Here is a 23452-nt window from a genome sequence, read left to right as displayed (position 1 = left end):
AAACACTTTTAACACATTGACTGCCAGACGTTTTTTTTTGCTGTAGGTAGCTTCTGCCAAGCCGTTTTTTGAGGATTATGGCTCATTTTATAAGAGCCGAGGATTCGTTTCAGCTTGGAGTTTGTGAACATACAATATCTCAAAAGTACTAATAGAATGTGTACTTTCTCTGTCTAAAAGAGTTAGTTTGTAGAGTTAGTAGTTATGTAAGCATTAGCAGTTGAATACAGCATGGTTTTAGCGTGAAAAAGAATATTCAGAGATAAACGGCTTTTTGTGAAATTGGATGGAACTGTCACTTTAACCATTCATTTTTGGCTCTCTCTCTCTCTCTCTCCCTCCCCCTCTCGCTCTCTCTCTCTCTCTCCCTCCCTCTCGCTCTCCCTCCCTCTCTCTCTCTCTCTCTCTCTCTCTCTCTCTCTCTCTCTCTCCCTCCCTCTCGAGTTGCTTCAACTCCGCCCTCCGTGGGCGGACAAGCTTGTCACCAGTCAGTGCTTTGCTGCTCTCCTGTGCCTGCATGTCTGGGCCGCTGTTTGAGGAAGTCGGGATGGACTTGCTCGTTTGGAGTTTTGGTTGAGAGAAGCTTTTGCGATTCTGGTCATATTTATGCTGCGTGTTTCAAAGTGTGTTCCTCCATCTGTAATCTATCACCCGATCATAGTAGATCGGCTGAATCTATTATGTAAATTTGCAATCCCGCATCGCCAGCAATCAGCGCGAAAAGGAGAATGGCTGGGCTGAGAATGGCTTGACAAGTTAAAAAAATGCTTTCCTTTCTCTAGCCAGGAGAGCACTGTTGCCACTTAGTGGGTCGGTGGAATGGGTTGTAAACGTTCGGTGGCTCCAATAATTATATAAGAGATGTAAAAGGCTTAGATGCACAACCCACCGTCAAAAAAAAAAAATCGATGCCAAAAACGTGTAAACACGTTGTTGGCAGGGAACAGCTGGATTCTGAAAACGTGTTCATACGTTGTTGGCAGTGAATGTGTTAAGATGCACATTTTCCCAAAGCACTCTGTTGTATGTTATTTTTAAATGCAGCCATTATTTTACTTGAAATGAGAAAATAACATGTATTTATTATTATTGTAGGCTAGTTATTTATAATTAATCTAGTTAAATATGCAAACTAAATAAACATTGTTGATGTTTATTTTGATTTAACAGTCAGTCGTTGACTACATACAGACATTGTACCATTAGGCTACTGCAATCATTGAAGTAGCCTAAGTTCAATGGCACTGAATCATAACGCAAGCTACTGTACGTTACAATGTTCCGGACCTTTGCTTGAGGACATTTTCTCTAACTGGACCTCTATGAATTTTAATTGAGTGCCCCTGCTGTAAAGCGTCCTTGGGTTTCTTGAAAGGCGCTATACAAATCCAAGTTATTATTATTATTATTATTAATAAACATCTTCAGATTGTTGTGACTGAACACTTATCCTGACATTTGAGTTCTAATAGTCTGCTTTAATAGTCTGCTCTAATTTGATGCTTTGTTAGTGCTGGTCACCATCTTCTCTGTTTACTTGTCATAGCCTGGGTCACCACTAGATGGCTCCACGACCCAGACGGTTTGCTGTTAATAATTATGGTTCAACATTTTCCACCCGTTTCATTAATTGAATGTGTTCATCTGTCCTCTGTCCGGGATTGAATAAGTTTATTCTCTCAGTTGCTCGTTGCTCAGTCTTCAGAGTTCACCTCTTTGACTTGAGATACCAAGAAAGGATTTTTGTTTTGCCGTTTTGTTCACCAGTATTATTGAAGTAAAGACTCTTTAGTTTATTCTATGTCTTGAGTTTCTGTCTCTGCACTTCGGTCCACTGAGCTCAGTCACGTTTACATCACTGTGCTGCCTGCTGGCTTTCTGCGGCGTTCAGGCCATACTGAAAGAATGATACATTACATACATTACGTCATTTGGCCGACGCTTTTATCCAAAGCGACTTACAATAACACATTTTTGTCGACAATAGAGAAATCAACTATGCAACACAATCTATGACAGCTACAACTTCTGAAGGAATAGAGTGGTAAAGTTTTTTTAGAGAGAGAGAGAGAGAGAGAGAGAGAGAGAGAGAGAGAAGTTAGTTCAAGAAGGGCCCAGATGGAGCCTGAGAAGGTGTGTTTTTAGTTTTTGCCAAAAGATCAGCAGTGATTCGGCCGTTCTGACCATAGGGGGGAGCTCGTTCCACCATTGAGGTGCCAGGGACGAGAAGAGTCGCGAATGGGATGAGCCACTTTTGAGCCCACGTAGCGGAGGAGGGGCGAGGCGTCCTGCACTGGTGGAGGAGCGGAGGGAACGGTGAGAGGTTTGGAGCCTGACCATAGATTGTAGGTACAGAGGAGGTGTCTGGTGTACTGCCCTGTAGGCTAGAACCAGTGTCTTGAATTTGATGCGTGCCGAGATGGGAAGCCAGTGGAGGTCCCGGAAGAGGTGAGTGACATGAGAGAATTTGGGTTGGTTGAATACCAGACGGGCTGCAGCGTTCTGAATGAGTTGAAGCGGTCGGATGTCAGAGGCAGGAAGGCCGGCCAAAAGCATGTTGCAGTAGTCCAGGCGGGAGATGATAAGTGACTGGACCAGGAGTTGTGTCGCTTCCGTCGTGAGAAACGGACGGATTTTGCGGATGTTGTACAAGGAGAACCTACAGGAGCGTGCTGTCGCAGCAATGTAGGCCAAGCAAGACAGCTGGTTGTCAAGGATCACCCCAAGGTTCTTAGCTGTTTGGGAGGGTTACATGTTAATACAGTGGTATTGTCAATGGAGATGGAGAGGTCTGTGAGAGGGCAGTCTTTTCCTGGGAGGAAGAGTAGCTTTCACTGCTTTGTTTTGTTATTCTTATTTAAAGATTATATTTATTTATTGTATCTGATTACTCTTTATTATCCAAGAAGGTCCCATTGAGATACAAGATGTCTTCTTCCAGGGAGTCCTGGCCAACAAGGCATGTACAGAAAAATAAGTCTTGACACTTCTTGTCTCTTTTTACTCATGTTTTCATTATTTTAGTTTTATTCTAGCAATAAATAAGTGTTTTAAATCAAAGTTAACATACAAATCTATACACATAATTGAATTGTGAAAACATTTTCATCCATATCACCCAGCACTAATAGTTTGCTGGTTTACTCTTGATGGTTTTATACAGGTTTTCTGAGAAAGAGATCCCAGCTTTAATTATAAACTTATATAAAAAGAGTTACATGTTGGATTTTCTCAATAGTACACTGCTCAGAAATTAATTATGATAATGCAGAAACTGTTATTGTCCCCAATATTAACAGTTGACCCAAGGATCAGGTTTGTGTTTTCATTTTAGTTCTTGACTCAAGAAGGGTTCATTTTCAAAAACAGATAGATGCCATTCTTAAAATGAATAAACACCTGTTTGAGTGCACATAACAAATCATTTGGGTGATTTATATCAAAATGATTGGGTGAAAATGTTTTATTTACTGCATGATTTATAATAAAAATATACACAAATGAAAGTAATTATATAAATTCATAAATATCTCACTACTATAATAACAGAGAAAAAGTAGAGCTGACTGTTGTGTTTCTCAACTGGTTTTAGAATCAGAATCAGAATCAGAAAGACTTTGATGATCCCCGGGGGGAGATTTAAAAATCACATCAGCAGGAAAATGAGAGTTCAGGTATTTTCTCTGATATTAATGTGCATGTAAAACAAGAATTTAAACAGGCTGTTGAATAGTAACAGTGATCCTGACCTGAGAGTCTCCACTCTACAGTGTGGACTCTGCAGTCCAACAGAGAGCAGCTTCACTGATGCATCTTGCAGGTCATTGTCACTCAGGTCCAGCTCTCTCAGACTAGAGGACTGGGAGGTGAGAACTGAGGCCAGAGCTTTACAGCTTCTCTCTGACAGGTGACAGCCACTCAGCCTGAAGGAGAATTAGTGATGAAAAAACAACATTGAACATGTTTATTTCCCTCCTCACAACATATATTGAATTAGGGTTTTGCGATGTCATATAAATACCCATCTTGATTGTTTTACACTGAAACATCGTTTTGGGCGATGGCATTGTCAATGGGGAGGGGGTGGGGGGAATAATTAATTATTTATTAAGTCGCTGCGTTGCTGTAATGCCATTTGGCTAGCCGCTGCAATGTGTTCATGTTAACAACAGGACATGATACCAGTGGGCTTGGATAGGCTATTAGCCTCTCTGTGCTACAGCACAGAGCCAGGCGACTGAAGTGGGCAGTGGCTGTCACTACCAGCAATTTGAACGGCGCAAAACAAATAGCGTTAACGTTACAGATCCTCACTAACAACATGTGTGTGTTGAATTTAACTAGCTGGCAGAAAACTGGCTGAATTACTGGCTGATATAACGTTAGATTTGCGTGGGCTTTTGAACCTAATGTAATGAGAGAGTGTTTAGGAGAAATGGCTAGAGAAACACAGCTGCTGTGTCTATGTAGCGACTCCAACTTTCACTTTGGAAACAGGCGAGTTAAATTCACAGTTGAAGACTTGTACTCACTTTGGGTTGAAAACAGGAAAGAACGTGAACTTTCTTCTTTGTCTTAAAAGGTTTTCACATGAACCTGTACTGCTCGGGGAGGTGATTGATGCAATTAAGAAGATGCAGAGTGGCAAGGCCCCTGGTCCAGATGGTTTCCCAATAGAGTTCTACAAGAAATTATCTCCCAAACCAGCTCCCTATACTTGAAATGTTTGAGTACTCTCTGGAGCACGGGACCTTGCCACAAACCCTCACTGAGGCATCCATTACGCTTTTACTTAAGCCCGGTAAAGATCCACTGGACTGTGGTTCATACAGCCCCATCTCACTCTTAAACTCCGAAGCAAAAATTTTGGCTAAAATTATTGCCTCCAGACTGGATTATATCATGACGGATATTATTTCAACAGATCAGACAGGTTTCATTTCGGGTCGTCAATCCTTTACTAACATCCGCCAGGTGCTTGGTGTCATTCACTCCTCCGCACCCCGGGAGACTCCTGAGGTGATTGTCTCCCTGGATGCGGAGAAGGCGTTTGACAGAGTGGAGTGGGAATATTTGTTTACAGTGTTGGACAAATTTGGTTTTGGTCAAAAGCTTGTCTCTTGGGTTCGCTTGCTCTATTCTTCCCCTAAAGCCGCAGTTGTCACAAATAAAATACGTTCTCAGTCTTTCCCGCTTTCAAGAGCTACGAGACAAGGTTGCCCTCTTAGTCCTTTATTATTTGCGCTCGCTATAGAACCACTCTCTATTTCACTTAGATCCTCAGCACTCTTTCAGGGTATTCATAGGAGGTGTAGAGCATAGAGTTTCGCTTTATGCTGATGACCTTTTATTATTCATATCAGACCCAGTATTAACTGTCCAGCATGTAGTGGAGACTCTCTGCAACTTTGGTTCTTTCTCGGGATACAAGTTGATCCGGTAACACTTTATAATAACGTTCAGTAGTAAATCATTTATAAGCTATTAACTAATGATGAACTAATCATTTACAAAACATTTGTAAATGATTAATAAGTGCTATGTAAACATATTAAAAACGTGTTGTAAGTCATCTATAAACTTTCAGTAAATCATGAAATTATCATAAATAAAACGTTAGTAAATTGTTAATAATTAATCAATTTTCTATCCAAAGTTTTTATATTCCAACCATTATCTCTATAAACATTTATTAATCATGAACAAATGATGAGCAAATCATTAGTAAATTATTTAAAAGTAATTAGTTGATACATTATAAATCACTTCTAAGTCAGTTTTTATATTGCAACTTCTGTTTATCAGTATCTCGCCACTTACACATTTGTTAATCATGAACAAATGATGAACAAATCATTAGTAAATGATCTGCATATCATTTGTGGATGTCTCATTAATTACTTGTAAGGTAGCCTGTTAAAAGCCTCAAAACAATGATACTGTACCGGTTATGACCTGTTAATGAAGCTTCTCCCATGCGGGTGAACAGGGACTGACTCCATGTATCCCCAGGCCGACCGAAGCAGTCAGCACTTAGAAGCACTGCAGCACAAACTACAAAGTTTTGCCCAACTGTAATAAATGATGTGTAAATAATTTACAACTCACTTATAACGCTTCCTCAACAGTTACAAATGATTTGTACATGTATACAAATCATTTATAAAGCTTTCTTTATCCCCTAATCTAAAGTGTAAACAATTCATCACTCATAAATGTGTTACATATCATCTGTAGATCTTTCTCAACGGTTACAAATGATTTGTACATGTATACAAATCATTTATAAAGCTTTATTTATCCCCTAATCTAAAGTGTAAACAATTCATCACTCATAAATGTGTTACATATAATCTGTAGTTCTTCCTCAACGGCTACAAATGATTTGTACATGTATACAAATCATTTATAAAGCTTTCTTTATCCCCTAATCGAAAGTGTAAACAATTCATCACTCATAAATGTGTTACATATAATCTGTAGATCTTCCTCACCTGTTACAAATGATTAATGGACCCCAGGCCCCAGCAGAATACATCTATATTGTGCAGCTTTTACTAAATGTTTTTTTTATTGGATCATTCAAATACAGCATTCCAATTACAAAAAGGGGTAATATACCAAAAAATCAAGGTCTGGGGGGAAAGAAATACTTTTTTCAATCGAAAATGTGTGGAACCATGATTTACAAATTGAAAACACAATAATTACAACAATAAAACAGTGTCAGTGTCTCTAAACCTTAGGAGAAAGCCTACATATTCTCCATATAGCTTTGTTGTCAAATTATAGGACACCATACTGTACGGATATATTTACAGATGATGACTTATAAACTAGAAGTGCACAAATGGAAAATAAGCAAAGAAAAAGGTGTTCATTTAGTATCTCAGCAACATGTACAATACATATTGTATCGATGAAACTGGTTGTTGAAATCATCCAAAGTCCACTCCACAGGCAGGCAGATCTTGAGACGGACGTCCCTGTGTTTGTTTCCCCTGCCACCACAGCCAGCGGTTCGTCTGCCTGATAAAGAAAATTATGTTACAATGGTCATGGCAGATGGAGGAGACTACCGTCTCACTGTAGCAAGGCACACAAGCAAGCATTTATTTCTGAAACAAAATATTTTCGCGGCCACAAGATTGAGCGAAAAAAGGTGCGTTTGTGTAAACTATTCAGATTTCTCTGAATGGCGAGGGATGCTAACTGCTGCTTTCTGCCATTTTAGCGAGTCCCATTCTAATAACTTGCTCGCAATAAATAACTAATTGGCTTTGCTCTAGACATGTTTGCAAAAACTGCTGTAATACTAGCTTGGTTAGACAGTGGTGTTTATCTACTCCTCCTGATGGCTAGCTCGGCTAACGCTAACCTAGCTACGCTAGCCGTGGCCAGCTATCGATCTAAGTTAGCCATTAGGACACATTTTTATTAGCAAACACCATAATCATACTAAAGTTACCATGCGGGTGTTAGAAACCCCTGTCAGAGTCAAGGAGGCAGGAGACTTACTTTGTACAGGCTTAATAATTCACAGCTTCCCAGCAACTCTCAGCATGGACGTCAGTCATGAGCACAGGAAAGCAACAACAACATAGTTCCGGCTGGAAACATGCATGCACTTCAGTTCCTAGTCAGACATCAACATCACTCTAAAAACCAGAATCGCCACAGTATCGTCTCTGATTTAATTTCAGTAGGTGGCTGGAAAGTGGCACGGTTGATATTGTACTTACATTGCTGCTGTGTTTACAGTTTGCAGACCGCTGCCATGTTGGATCTGCGCTGCAGACGCAGCTTGCGTGTGCGCGTTCCCGTGAACGATGTAGGGAGGGGAGGGGGGACTCCTCCAAACGGAACATCACTGAATGCAGCTTCAATGAGACATCCACAACTTATATGCAGATAATTTACTAATGATTTGTTCATCATTTGTTCATGATTAATAAATGTTTATAGAGATAATGGTTGGAATATAAAAACTTCATAGTATATTGATTAATTATGAACAATTTACAATTTACGTTTTATTTATGATCATTTCATGATTTACTGAAAGTTTATAGATGACTTACAACACGTTTTTAATGTTTACATAGCACTTATTAATCATCTACAAATGTTTTGTAAATGATTAGTTCATCATTAGTTCATCATTAATTAATAGCTTATAAATGATTTACTACTGAACATTATTATAAAGTGTTACCTGATCCGGTTAAAGAGTGAATGTTTCCCTGTTAATAACCTTGCGTTACAAATAGAAGAAAGAGCTTTGCCTTTTCGAATGTCTAAACTTGGTTTCAAGTATTTAGGCATTAACATCACTTGAACTCTTTCCAGCCTGAAGGACAATAATTTGACACCACTGATTGATAAAATCAAACTTGATCTCCAGAGATGGAGTGCCCTCCACCATCTCTGGTTGGCAAAATCAACTGCATAAAAATGAATATTTTACCAAGATTTTTATACTTATTTCAATGTTTACCTATTTTCCTTTCCAAATCATCTTTTACATCCATGGATAAATTGATCTGGGGAGGTAAACATCCCAGAATACATAAGAATTTCTGCAACGTAATAAAGCGGAGGGGGGATTAAGCCTTCCAAATCTCAGGTACTATTATTGGGCAAATATTCATAAGATACTTTACTGGTTTCACTCCCCCAATGTTGACTGGTGTCAGGCAGAAACAAACTCCTGTCCATTAACATCACTTCCAGCTCTGGTTACAGCTAAATTACCTTTCTCCCTTGATCAATATACAACCTGCCTTCTTGTATCTTCTACATTAAAAATCTGGTCTCAGTTTAGACAAAACTTCCATCTAACTGACTACTCAATGTTAGGTCCAATATGTAACAACCATTCTTTCCTTCCTGGTAACATGGACAATACTTTCTCCCTCTGGAAAAATCTGGGTCTCCAGAAGTTTAGGCAATTATATATTGTTGGAATTTTTGCAGATTTTAATACCCTCTCCATTCATTTTAATTTACCCCCAACACATTTATTTAGCTATTTCCAGATTCGACAATGCGTCAGAAAAATTAGCCCAACCTTTCCAAATCTGCCGCCCAAAACAGGATTGGACACTATCTTGCAACTCTCTCACACCCAAAAAGGCCTAATATCCCAACTATTACATATCATCACGTCTCTCAGAAAAACCACAATGGAGAAAATTCAGACAGGCTGGGCAGAAGAGCTGGGTTTTGAGATATCTGAAGAGTCTTGGGATAGGGCTTTACATAGAGAAAACAACACAACCACATGTGCTCGCCTGAGCTTGATACAGTTCAAAGTCTTACACCATATTCATCTGTGTAAGGCCAGATTCTCTAAAATGTATGTTAATATTAATGACAAATGTGACCGTTGTCATATTGCAAAGGCAGACCTAGCACACATGTTCTGTAGGGCTGTGCCGATTCACTTATCTTCCGATTCGATACTATCACGATACTTTGGTGCCGATTCGATATATATTGCGATTCACGATTATTGCGATTCTACGATTATTGCGATTCGATATTACGATTTATTGCGATTTTTGTTTATTTTTTTCTTTTATTTTTTCAGTTTGTTTGCTTTTTTACACTAGATTAGAACATGGGAAAAGTTGAATCATACACTAGAGACTGTATATTATATATCATGAGTAGGGCTGGGCGATATAGTTAAAAACAGGGGCGGACTGGGATCATAATTCAGGCCGGGCATTAGATACCAAGCAGGCCAGGCCGATATGGGCCAACGCGCGTGAAATTTGGGCCGTTTGAAGCCAGATTTGGGTCCAATTTTACAATGAGATGCACCCACTTTAACCCTGAAGTGTAATTATTACTTCAGACTAACTAATAAAGTAATAAAACCACTAGTAAACCAGTAGGCGGCGCCTGGCCTGCTGTTCAGTGAGTGGCCTGACTGCAAGCACCCAAAAAAAAAAAAAAAATTTTTTTTTTTTTTTTTTTTTTTTTTTTTTTTTTTTAATTTGCGATTATCGATTCTGGAATAAAAGATCGATCCAAAAAATCGTGACATTAAAAATCGCGATACTTAGGTGAATCGATTTTTTCCCCCACCCCTAATGTTCTGGCAGTGCCCTAAACTAGAAGGATTTTGGGCTGCAGTATTTGGAACGCTGTCTGACGCGTTTCATATCGATCTTCAACCTCAAGCTGAATTGGCCATTTTCGGGATATCAAATGATGACACATCTCTGACAAAGTGTAAAAAAGATGCAGTTGCTTTTGCCTCCCTAATAGCTAGAAGAAGGATTTTATTAGAGTGGCAATCTGCTGAACCACCCAAAGTCTCTGTCTGGCTTAGTGACTTGATGCTTTTCCTCAGGCTGGAAAAGATAAAGTATTCTAATAAGGGATCAACCAAAAGATTCCACTTAACCTGGGACCCTCTTATATCCCACTTCAAAAGATTAAAAACTCTTCCCTTAAATTGAACACTATAGTTGTTGCTTCTCTCTTCCTTTTTGTTTTGTTTTTGTTTTATCCATCTCTTGTTGGGTGTCATGATGATCTGAGGATGTCTAAATACTTTGACAGATTGCGGCTATATAGACGAACATCCATACTGATGCTTCTGTCAGCCAATAATGTTGGTATGTAGATAGCATGTATCCCGGATCTCTATAAATATAGCAACAGAGCCTGTAGCCTGTACTACGAAGCTAGTTTAATGCCTTATCCGAGTAAGTTTGAGTTTAAACCTGGTTTAGCCGTACTACAAAGCAAGTTAACTTTCAATCACCATGGCAACTGACGCTGCAAAGCCTGTGCACGAGCGAAAAATGTGCGCGTGCACAGGCAGATCCCAGCTTAAGTTATCGAGTAGAAAACCAGCGTCGTAGTATCCTTAAACTAGATAGCTTTGATCCTGTTCAGTCAAACCAGATCAAAGTGACAGATCGCGGGTCTGTTAAGATAGCTTCGTAGTACAGGGTACTGGTCTCATGATGTAAGCGGAGAATCAGAACCTTGATGTTCTTTGCAACCCTGTAATTTTTGTTGTTTTTTGTTTGGTTTTAATTGTCGCTGTCATTGTTGTTTTTGTTGCTGTTGTTGGTTATCTATCTTCCTCTCTCTCTAGTATACCTACCTCTACTATTTGATGTGCGACTGAGAGAACCTGCTAACTACACTTCAGTATTAGTTTGTTTTTGTCATGGTGGTTTTGTTTGTCAGTTTATTTTTGGAAACCCAAAGCTTGTGAAAATATCAAACATGATGGGTGGGAGTGGGAGGGGGTGGGGGGTCAAGGGAGGGAGAAAATGAGACAAATGTTATGATCTTACCTGTATATTATCTGACTACTCCAATAAAAACATTATAAAAAAAAAAAAAGTTTTCACAACACAGCCGACTTATCACGCGCAGGGGACGCCCCGGCGGCATTAAACAAGCTCACCCAGTTCAGATAAGCAGTAGAGCGGAGGAGGGGGAGGAGGAGGGGAGCGGGAGGCTTCTCTGAACTGGGTGCGCTTGTTTACTGCCGCCAGCGCGTCCCCGGCGTGTTACGGCAAGTGGACTTGGCCTTTCTTATTATTAACTCATTCTCTGCCAAAGACGTACCCGGACGTACTTTTAACAATGGCGTTCTGTGCCAAAGACATACTCGGACGTACTTTCATGTTTTGGCTGTTTACATTACATCAGACACTTTCCCAGCCTGTGACATTGTTTCAAGTCAAACTGATAAAAGGAACCCGCTAGTTTAGTATTTATGGGTGGAGCCTGTGGTGGAGCCTGTGGTCGAAACAGAGTCCGATCCAGAGTTCTCGGCTGGCGACGATGGCGAGGAAGACGCCAGCGTTTTTGTTATTGCTCCACGACGGAGCGCCATGGCGACGAAGGCTCCCCTTCACAGCGTTCTGGTCTGACACAGATGAATCGGAGGAGGAGAAATGAGTGCCACTTGGAGAGAGCGATGACGATGGTAAAAAGTAGCCTATTTTTTGTATCGCGTTTGAGATGAAATGATCACACACACAACATTCGAGTATAATTGTCACGCATTGTTTATAACTTATGCCGCCGGCATCAGCATGACTCGCTTCACGTTTCCTCTTGCCAGCTCTCCAGCTCCCTTCACACTCAAGGGAGGGGGAATCACATGGATACGTCAAACGCGTCAAACCGCGTCACACACCCGTCCCCAGCAACCAAGGCGAAACATGTGTCACATAAACATTTCAAAGTTTACAGCACTAACGTAGCTATTGTGTGATCTTCTGTGCTAACGTTAGTTATGAGAGGTAACGTGACAGCAGGTAACGTTACAGCACTCGTTATTCCTGTGTGTGTGTGTGTGTGTGTGTGTGTGTGTGTGTGTGTGTGTGTGTGTGTGAGAGAGAGAGAGAGAGAGAGAGAGTGTGTGAGTGTGACCACATAAGGGTTCGTTCCATTTGTTTATGCTTTTATCAAGCTAAGCTAAAAATCCACATGGCAACTGTAAAATACATTCTCTTATTTTTTATTTTTTATTTATTTATTTGGGAAAACAAATACTGTATATGTCTGATGTGTCACTGAGGCAAAAAATAAAAGGCTCAAAAGAGAGTTCTGCTTGAAACGGTGTCCTTCACTAAAAACCTATTTTTCTCATATTTCTGTCCAAAGGAGGGCATTTTTAGTGAAAACAAGCTAAATTCCACTGCTTGTAACTAAACAAGGAAACATGGGAGAGTTTCAGTTTTTTACAAGGGGTAAGAAGAGAGTCTCTGCTTTATTGTGAGATATGCTGTGTAATTTTATTCCTAGCACAGAATATTCTGTGGGTCCTGGAAGATCAGGAAATATGCTCAAAATCCTGGCACTGGGAGCACACAGACCGAAATGACCCTGGCAGAGAATGAGTTAAAACGGCACAATTTTAATTCGAACAGATAATGAATTACGATGATCCGATGTAGAAGGCTCAGAGGTCGATGGGGGGTCGGCCCATCACGATGGTCGATGCCATCGTCCATCGAGCCAACCCTATATTGAATCTATCCAGTTTGTATGCACTTACAGAGCTTTATTGGAGGCTTTGACCACTGGCAGCAGCCTCAGAAGAACCTCCTCTGAAGCTGAGTATTTCTTCAGGTCAAACACATCCAGGTCTTCTTCTGATGACACTAAGATGAAGGCCAGAGCTGACCACTCAGTAGGGGAGAATTTATCTGTGGAGAGACTTCCAAAACTCATGTGGTCTTGGATCTCCTTCACAAGAGACCGGTCATTCAGCTCATTCAGACAGTGGAACAGATTGATGTTTCTCTCTGAAGACAGATTCTCACTGATCGTCTCTTTGATGTACTGGACTGTTTTCTGATTGGTCTGTGAGCTACTTCCTGTCTGTGTCAGTAGGCCTTGTAGGAGAGTCTGATTGGTCTCCACTGAAAGACCAAGGAGGAAGCGGAGGAACAAGTCCAGGTGTCCATTTGGACTCTGTAAGGCCTTGTCCACAGCACTCTGGTAGAGGCGACTTAGATTAGATTTGTGTCCCCGTGTAACTGGTCTGGAGGTTGATTGTGGTTCTGACAGCAGATTGACACCAGAGGTGGTGAATGAGACGATGACATGAACAGCTGCCAGAAACTCCTGAATGCTCAGATGAACAAAGCAGAAGACCTTGTCCTGGTACAGCCCACACTCCTCTTTAAAGATCTGTGTGAACACTCCTGAGTATACGGAGGCTGCTCTGATATCAATGCCACACTCTTTCAGGTCGGCTTCATAGAAGATCAGGTTGCCTTTCTCCAGCTGCTCAAAAGCCAGTTTTCCCAGAGAAAGAATCATGTGTGGATCTGTCTCAGCTCTCTCATGATACTTGATGTTCAGTTTGGACTGAACCACCAGGAAGTGGATGTACATCTCAGTCAGGGTCTTGGGCAGTTCTCCTATCTCACAGGTTTTCAACACATGGTCCAGAACATTGGCAGTGATCCAGCAGAAGATTGGGATGTGGCACATAATCTGGAGGCTTCGTGAAGTCTTGATGTGGGAGATGATTCTTGTGGCCTGCTGCTCATCTCTGAATCTCTTCTTGAAGTACTCCTCTTTCTGTTGGTCATTGAAGCCTCTCACCTCTGTCACCACGTCAACACACTCAGGAGGGATCTGATTGGCTGCTGCAGGTCGTGTAGTCATCCAGAGGCGAGCAGCAGGAAGCAGTTTCCCCTTGATGAGGTTTGTCAGCAACACGTCCACTGAGGTCGACTCTGTGACATCAGTCACAATCTCATTGTTCTGGAAGTCTAGAGGAAGTCGACACTCATCCAGACCGTCAAAGATTAACACAACCTGGAACTCGTCAAACCTGCAGATTCCTGCTTCTTTGGTTTCAGGAAAGAAGCGATGAAGAAGTTCCACCAAGCTGAACTCTTTATCTTTCAGCAGATTCAGCTCTCGGAAAGTGAATGGAAATATGAACTCTATATCCTGGTTGACTTTCTCTTCAGCCCAGTCCAGAGTAAACTTTTGTGTTAAGACTGTTTTCCCAATGCCAGCCACTCCCTTTGTCATCAATGTTCTGGTTGGTTTGTCTCTTCCAGGTAAGGGTTTAAATATGTCTTCACATTTGATTTTTGTTTCTGGTCTGGCTGGTTTCCTGGATGCTGCTTCAATCTGTCTGACCTCATGTTCATCATTGACCTCTCCACTCCCTCCCTCTGTGAGGTAATGCTCTGTGTACATCTGATTCACAAGTGTTGGGTTTCCTGCTCTAGCAATCCCCTCAAACAAACACTGAAACTTCTCCTTCAGACTGGATTTGTGTTGTTGTTGTGGATGTGGATGTTGAGTTTCTGAAAGAACAAACAACAAACAAAGAACATCAGTGAGCAGATGTTTCAGTAAACATGAGAAATGTGAACATTTCCTGGTAAATGTGTATCTCCACTCCATGACATCTCTTCAGCTCATCACTGGTGAGTAAACAAACCGGTCCTGACTGTGTGCAGCTCAGTGTGAAAGACAACTGCTGTGCTGCTGTTTTGTTTGTCAGTGTGCACCACTGTGTTCAGCGTATTACACTTGCATTAACAAATTAATACTTTTACCAGATTATCCAGATGATTTTGCTCATTGACCTTAAATCTGGTAATGACTAGATCTTGTTTGGCAAATGCTTAGATTTTCAGCAGAGTTTGGACATGGTCATGGCTTCTTTTATTTTAAACTATAGCCACTATAAATCATAAAGTTCCAACATGAAGGAAGGCTAAACTCACAGTTTGTTGATCTTGTGTTCTTGTTGGAATAGATTACCGTATTGGCTTGTTCCAAACAAATAATGACTCAAATACATTCAGAAAAGTAAAACAGGTTTTTACAAGACAAATTAGATCAAAATGAGCAAAACTCAAATAAAATGTTATTCTCTCTCTCGAATAATTTGTTTCTTGTTTAGTTAAATGTTCTTTCTTTGTTGCAGTTGAGAACTGTGGTTTGACAGCATCTTCCAGCTACAGCTTGCCCACCTGATTCAAATGAATTAGATGGGGCCCCAAATGATTTGCTTCTATATTCTTTTGCTAATCTTTCACCTATAGGTGGCATCATCGTCTTGAAAACAAAAATCAAACTGGCTGTAACAGACATAAATCACCATCTTCGCCCTCTCCCAATCTACTGTATTCACCTTATGTAGCGACGCCCATTTGACCCGGTTGTGTGGTCGTGTGACGACTTAGGGCAAAAATAAATAAAAATAAAATGGCTGGCTGCTCCAATATCATCTAACTCTGAATTAACTAATAATTTTGCTAATTGTATGTAACATACCAAATAAAAGCAAATGGCAATGTCTAAGAATGCAATGCCATGTAACTGGCTCGTTAATTCTCGCATTCCTGGGAATTACGTTAACGTCTGCGGGTCTTATAGACATACAGTAAGTGGCTCGAGCTGCGCTCGGAGGAGAGAAAACCATCTGAAGCTTTCTTTGTTGGAGTCCAGGTATGTTTTACAAGAAAGTGCTCGTCATTGTCGATGATAACGTTATCTGACCTGGCTAACAGTGGATACTCCGCTTGCTTGCTGTGTACCGAGCTCAAAGTAGTAGGCTACATTCTTTATTTTACCCCCTGCACTGTCCACTACAAAAACAACTTTCTTCCTTTGACGTTCTTTTGTATTTGGCGCCGTGACCGCCAGAAGTGTTAACACGACCCGGAAGAATTTGGCCCACCCCCACGTATGAACATAAGGTGAATACTACAATTCCGGTAGCGTCTGTCTCTCTGTCCGTCTCTCTGTCCGTCTCTCTGTCACTGTTGGTCCGATCGACTTCAAACTAGGGGACGGAATGCGCTGAGGGGGACCTTACGGAGTGCAGTGACCTGTTTTCGTGCAATTGGGCATAGCATCACCTACTGGCAACAAAAATGGCGGTTTATCTCGAGAACCATTCATCCGATCAACATCAAATTTGGCGAGTGTGCTTAGCCTGCACTCTGACCCCGAGTGCAGGGAGCTGAATTCCGTGCAATTTGGCATAGTGCCCGCGCCACCTACTGGCAACCAAAAAATTCGGTTTATCTCAAGAACCATTGGTCCGATCGACTTCAAATTTGGGGAGTGCGCTGATGGGAACTCGACAGTGCAGTCGCCACCTACTGGCAACACAAAAAGTGGTTTATCTTGAGAACCGTTCGTCCGATCGACTTCAAACTCGGGGAGTGTGCTTAGAGGGCTGAATAGAGCTGAATTCTATGCAATTTGGCATAGCGCCACCTACTGGCAACACAAAAAGCTGTTTATCTTGAGAACCGTTCATCCGATTGACTTCAAACTTCGGGAGTGCGCTGCTAGGAACTCAACCTAGTGCAGTGCTGAATTTCATGCAATTTGACATAGCGCCACCTACTGGCAACACAAAATGCAGTTTATCTCAAGAAACATTTGTCCTGATTGACTTCAAACTTGGCGAGTGCGCTGCTCGGACCCCGATGGAGTGCGGTCCCGCATTTCATGCAATTTGGACTTATGCATAGTCATAGTGCCACATACTGGCAACACAAAAATCGGTTTATCTTGAGAACCATTCATCCGATCGACTTCATACTTCAAACTTGGCGGGTACGTTGCTGGGAACCCGACACATTGCAGTGGTAAACCTTGTACAATTAAACCAATAAGATCACAGCTTTCACGTATCTCCAGGACTGTCTGTCCAATCAACTTCTGTATGTCTGTCCTTCGCGTATCTCGAGAACCATTTCTAGGAGCCATTTATGTTTGGTGTTGGCATATCATATTTTGTTTAGATATCTTGCACTATTATTTTTTGGACACTTGTTGACGGTCACGGGATCACAGAGTTGTATAATATAGGCACAGGTAACAGGAGATCATTAGGCACAGGTGAGGTGGAGCTCACACAGTTCTCACCAGACAGACAAGGCACAGACCACAGACAAGAACAGCATTGGAAACCCACTGGAAACCAACTGGTATGCTCATCTCTGCAATAAACCACCAAACTAAACCACATATCACTGTCTGGAAAATCTGTTTCTTTTATTGGGTCTGCGTAAGATCACTCCAACCAACCTACCTGTGTATTATGGCCAGTGGAATGGACATATAGAAAAACTAAAAATGGCCATAACACCATTTGTCGGATCGACTTCAAACTTGGGGGTGGGGCTCTTAGGGGGACCTCACTGAGTGCAGGGTGTGGGGGGTAGCGCTCACGGGGTGGTGAATGAGGGGAACGGGCACTGCACTAGTGATGTTAAAGCTGTTAAAGCCTCTTACTTCTCTGCAGCTCCTCAGCCAGCTCCTCCTGCTTCATTCTCCTCAGGAAGAGCAGTGTGATGTTTAGAAAAGCCTCTGTGCTGCTCCTCCTCTGCTCTTCCTCCTCACCGTCCACCTCCTCCTCATCCTCCCTCTGACTCTCTGAGCATTCTCGGTACTCTGCCCTCAGGACCCTCTGGAACCTTCTCAGCTCCTTCTTCACAAAGGTGACAATGTTCTCCTCAAGAAGCTGCAACAGAATAATATACAGTACATATTAAACCTTCATCCTAAAATCTGCACACAAAACAAAAAGACAAAACACAAAATTCAATCCATCTTCCCTTTAATCCTGGCTGCTAAACAGCTACACATCGTGAAATGTAGGGGTGCTCCGATCAGCTTTTTTGAGGCCGATCATCCATCGCTGGAATCAGTATCTGCCGATCCGATATAACCGATCACGGCGTCGATTGAAGCCTTCTTTTTATCATGTAGCATTATTTATTCATTTATTTATTTTTATTTATTACACTCTCTCTTAACTCATTGAGTGCCAGCCACTTTTGGAAAACGGATGCTCCCAGTGCCAGCCCTTTCAGAGCGTTTTCAGTGATTTCTCGAGGCCCACAGAATATTGTGTCATATTATTATGTAAACACCGAACACGCACAAAGAACGAGGAGACTCTATTGTATCATCAGCAAAAAAAAGTTTATTGATATCATTTTCCGTTCTTTAGTTATCAGCAGTAGAAGATAGGTTGTTTTCACCAAAAACAGACGTTTCAAATTAGAAGCTGAGATAATCAGCCTTTTGTGAAATGAAGCATTTCAAGCACATTCACTGACTCTGAAGCTAATATTTTCTGATGTAGTGACGTGGTGTAGTTGTGTGGTGCCCTGCGTGCCCCACCCCCCTCCCCCCCCCCCTCAGCTGCAAACTCCTCCCCACACTAACACACAGCCTAACACGCACCCAGCGTCTATTTTCGGAGCGCTCCGTTTTTGTGTGCCGGCTGACAGCGCGACACCGAATGACTGAAAAGCCAAACCCGTATGCTGAGAAGGATTTGGCCCTTCGGCGTCGGGTGCTGCTTTTCTGGCGGATAATCGTGTGGAGAAACTATGCAGCAGAGACAGAGGGGCTCAGTTGTGGGAGCGGATTGACTGCTGTTCGCAGCTAACGTTAGCTCCAGCCAGAGCAATCTATACGGCTCTGGCTCCAGCATCGGTTTCCGTTTAATCACGGGGCTTCTTCTGCTGTTTTTCCTCACCTTTCTCTAATCTGGAGAGCACTGTCGCCACCTAATGGGTCTGTAGAATAGGTTATACACATTCAACATGCCCCAAAGTTTTAGAGGAGATGTATCAGGCTTTGATCCACGTCCCACCGTCAAAAAACGCAATTGACGACAATCGTCGTCATTGGCACTCTACGTTACTATTTGAATTGACGACGATTGTCGTCATTGGCACTCAATGAGTTAAGATCATTTCAATATGAATCTGAATTGAAGGAGCAACCATTCAGACAGTCAGGGGAAAGTAAACACAACCTATGCAACATGGATGCTTTTAGGACCCTGGGGAGTCATAGAAGCCGGATAGCATCTCTCAGGCCAGCTGTGTTTACTTAATTTTCCAAAAGTTCTCTCTCCACTGGTTTTCTGATTTTAAATTTACTGGTTTGTCTCTCTCTCTCTCTCTCTCTCTCTCTCTCTCTCTCTCTCTCTCTCTCTCTCTGACTGACACAGCTGCTGCACAGCCCATGGCGCGCTGCACGGAGTAAAGTTTACAACTCGGACTCAGTTCTTATTTCTTATTTCGGGAATTGCAGAATGAGATGGTCCTCTTGGTAGAGCAGTGTGCACATGCATACTGCAAGATCCAAGGCATGAAGAGAGAGAGACAGAGAGACTGAATGAAGCGGGTGGGTGTGGGATGGACGAAAACAGGTGCAGAGAGCGCGCGTGTATCTACGCTGATATTTGAGTGATTTAGGGAGAGACACAGAGGATCTACGGGGAGAGACAGAGAAGAGTGAAGTCATTTTAGGGGCGCATAGTTAATTGTCTGGAATGCATCTGATCGGCCGGCTTTGATTGGCTATTTTGAGAACGCCGATCAAAGCCGATAGAGCCAATATCGTCTGATTCCGATCGCGTTTCGATTGATCGGAGCACCTCTAGTGAAATGCATTGTGGGTTTTGTACGAATATGAAGCTTTTTCTTTTTTCTTTGTGCCTGGAAGGAGCGGAAAGCTTTCAAAGGTGAACTACAACTAGACATGGCGAGTGATGAGACCGATATTGATATGATGCCGAGCAGGACAGCTTTTTAGACGATGAAAACAACAATGATGACTTCATTTCAGACCTAGATTATCATGCTGACCTGATAGACAGGGATCAGTGGAGGAGGGACATGTCTGTGGACTCGGACGATGAGGACGTGTGTGTTTGATGCATTTCTGTTTGGTTTTACGGTGGAACAGAAGAAGAAGAGGAAGAAGAAAAGAAGTACATCTGGGTGACTTGCAGGGTTCACTGTAGTTCGCTGTTATGTAGCTTAGCATGATATACACCGATGATATTTATCTGTTTAAGAGAATATAGACGATACATTTGAATTTGATGGCCAACTGCATGGAATAACGTCATATATGGATTACAAGCAGCAGTGGGGGAGAAGGTGGGCGCTGCTATCTATGTGACGGACAGCAAACAGAGCAGGCTGCCAGTGACACGGAGGTAAATAGATCGCTCATATTCTAATTGCCTCTCTGATAGAATAAGCATATGAGCCACTGTGTGTCTGAAAATAATCTATTTACAGGACATAAATACAGTCATTTCACATGCCCCGTTTTCAGGTCGCAGTTCAAAAAAAATTATGGTTTTAGCAAATAATATCAAACCAAACATGTCAGGGTGACTTAAAAAACATATTTAAAGCTAGAAATAAGGTTCAGGATGTAGAAAAAAAAATCTCCTTTATTGTTATACAGTAGGCTACCTCGCATGGCAAGGATGCATGGTCTCATCTGAACCAGCTTCTTCTGTGATAAGATTGATTGCAGCCTCTTCATTAGGCTATTTAGTATGAGCCTATTTTTCAGGCGGTCATAATGCATCTCCATTATAGTAGCCTATAGCAGGGCTTAAAATTTGGCGCGGGATTGCGGGAATCCCGCACATTTTACCGAATTCCCGCATATTTTCAATTTATAAAGGGGGAGTAAGCCCGCAATGGTTTGCGCAGACCGATCTATGCAAGCGAAATGGCTGTCCGTCTGACCCACTGAGCACACTGTAGAAAGAGATGCAGGATAGCCAAGCGAATGTGATTGGATGAACGTTTGACACTAGGCCAATCAGAGGCAGAGAGGGGTGGGTCATAGCTGCGCCTAGCCTTCGCCATGATGGGGAAAAAAATATCAGTCCTCTCTTGACATCAACGCACCTCTGCTGATTTCTCAGTGGGTAGACAGCTGCTTGCAAACATGATAGATCGCTGGCTAAAAAGGAAAACTAGTCCTCAGAAGGGGAACCGGCTCAGAAAAAACAAACGGGACAAGTCGAACAACAAGGCACTTATATGTAGCTGAAACGTCAACACCGAGTAATGTCAGTGTCAGTGATGTTTAGCGTTACGTTATTGACAGTGAAGAATCTGATATCGATAATGACGTTAATTAATAACGTTAATCCTCCTTAGGCCGAGTGCCAGTGATGTCAACGATGTTGTCGCCACTCAAATTACATTTCTCATAAAACAGCCGTGAAAATCTGGTGGAAGCATTTTCAATTAAAAGTGAAACACAGATGGTTTATAGTCACTTCAATAGAACTCTCCCCAATGCAAAATTCGAACAGGTTTAGTTGCCAGTAATGACAGTAAGAAAGGCAGATGTAGAAGCAAAGATGGATGATTTAATATTCCATAGATCTAACCTAACCAAATCTAACTGACATCACTATTGTGAACACAAAACAAAGAACACTTCTGATATAATATGATATTAGTCTTTTAATAGAGTGTATCACTCAATACAAAAAAATAAAGACTTTCATAGAACCAAAAGCCTATGGCTTAGTCTGCAGAAGAAATACGACAAAAGCCATAGTAATTTAGACTCAGGTGTGCATAAACTACTTTCTTTTTTAAATACAAAAATGTGAAATTACAGTATTATCGCTTATTGGACAGGAGAAGCAGGTATTTGTCGATATAGTTTCACCTGAAACCCCCCCCCCCCAAAGTCTATAGATCCCCCCCAAAATCTATAAATCCCCCCCATCTGAAGAACATAAGGGGGGAATCCCCCCCTAGTTTGCAAAGTGAATTTTAAAGCGCAAATTATGCTCGAGCGAAATCGACGGCGCTGACTGCGTCGAGGGGGTCGCCGCAGCTGGGCGTCCTATCGGCGTAGGGGGGGCAGCTCCTCGGAAATGTCACTCTGCGCTGTCTAGCGCCGTCAACTCTTTGTTGTGAGGAATGAGGAAATGCCATTTCCTCATTTAACGTGCTTGTCCCTCATCTAGCAAAGCCTTCTGCAGGCTCACCAGAATGAGTTTTGAAATGGAGGGACAATAAAATGTCCCCCCCACCGACATGATTGCAAGTTCTTGGTAAACGACACGATAACGTTTTGGACGTGTTTTGGACGAGTTACGTTCGAGTATGCACAGTCTCGCTGTCGCCGCTCGGCGGCGGCAAGGCTCCAAGTCGTGGCTGCGCAAAACCATGCCGGGCGCTTAAGCCCTGCTATAGAGGGTATGCACACCCACTGGAACACGCCCCCTCAATAAGGAATGAGTGTCAAAATGAGTGTCAAGTTCCTCCCTGAGCAGCAGCTGTCAGTTATCTAGGCTGATTACTGCATTCAAGCTCAGTCTCGCTGTGACTCAGTGGGCGTGACCCCACAGTGACTTCTGCCTCTGTGACATCACAATGCATACCCTCTATAGGCAGAAGTTGTAAGGCTTTGTTTTATTTTTTGGGTCACAGTCTTTGATTGACAGGTACTATAGCATGCTTGGCACATAATGGAAATGGATGGACATATGGATCTTGTGGATACGGAGCAAGTGGAATGACAGCAATCGGTTCAGATTTGGGGATTTCAGAGCGGTCTAATGACGACAGATCTGTTATAAGAACTTCAGATGCGCGTTCACTGCATGCTGTTCCTCTGTGTGTGTGTCTCTCTCTCTCAGTCTCTCTCTCTCTCTCTCACTCACACACACACACACACACACACACACACACACACAAACACACAATAGATGCATAGCCTAACGCCTGTTGGATTTGGTGACAGTAAATCATGGCGACTTTTGTTATTGCAACTGCGGAGTTAAAGGTATACTATGCAACTTTGCATTAGAAAAACATGTTTTTATCCTTATAGAAAAGTTTTCCAACAGAAACATACATTTTCATGCACACAATACTGTGGCAGTGTGTATATGTAGCCAGACGCAGCCCCATGTGTGTATGTTCGTGGTTAGACTTTGTTTACATTGCGTTCCGTGTTTTATGTGGTCGAGCGAGCTTGACAATGCATTGGGAGAGAGCGCGCCAGGAAACCGTTAAAAAGCAGGGATTAAAAGTGTTTGTCTGATAGTGTCACCGCAGTTATGTTATAAAGGTACAAATAAACACACACCTACCTTCAAACCATCGCAGGATGA

General features: G+C 42.1%; 1 protein-coding gene across 2 annotated transcripts in view; it reads right to left on the bottom strand.

Annotated features, from left to right (window-relative positions):
• The window catches only part of LOC310775421 (NLR family CARD domain-containing protein 3-like), a 65645-nt gene that overhangs the window by 14445 nt on the left and 27748 nt on the right, over positions 1-23452 (bottom strand). For both annotated transcript variants that reach the window (XM_083635568.1, XM_083635569.1), the window contains 3 exons: positions 17776-18004; positions 13043-14819; positions 3750-3923 (listed from right to left, as the gene is read on the bottom strand). In XM_083635568.1, the coding sequence (XP_083491694.1) occupies positions 3750-3923; positions 13043-14819; positions 17776-18004 (2180 nt within the window). The remainder of the gene's footprint in view (positions 1-3749; positions 3924-13042; positions 14820-17775; positions 18005-23452) is intronic.

The sequence above is a fragment of the Poromitra crassiceps genome (genome assembly GCF_964638095.1).
Source record: "Poromitra crassiceps genome assembly, chromosome: 4".
Classification (NCBI taxonomy): Eukaryota; Metazoa; Chordata; class Actinopteri; order Beryciformes; family Melamphaidae; genus Poromitra; species Poromitra crassiceps.
Note: the sequence above shows the minus strand (reverse complement) of the source record. Positions and strands in the feature narration are given on the sequence as shown.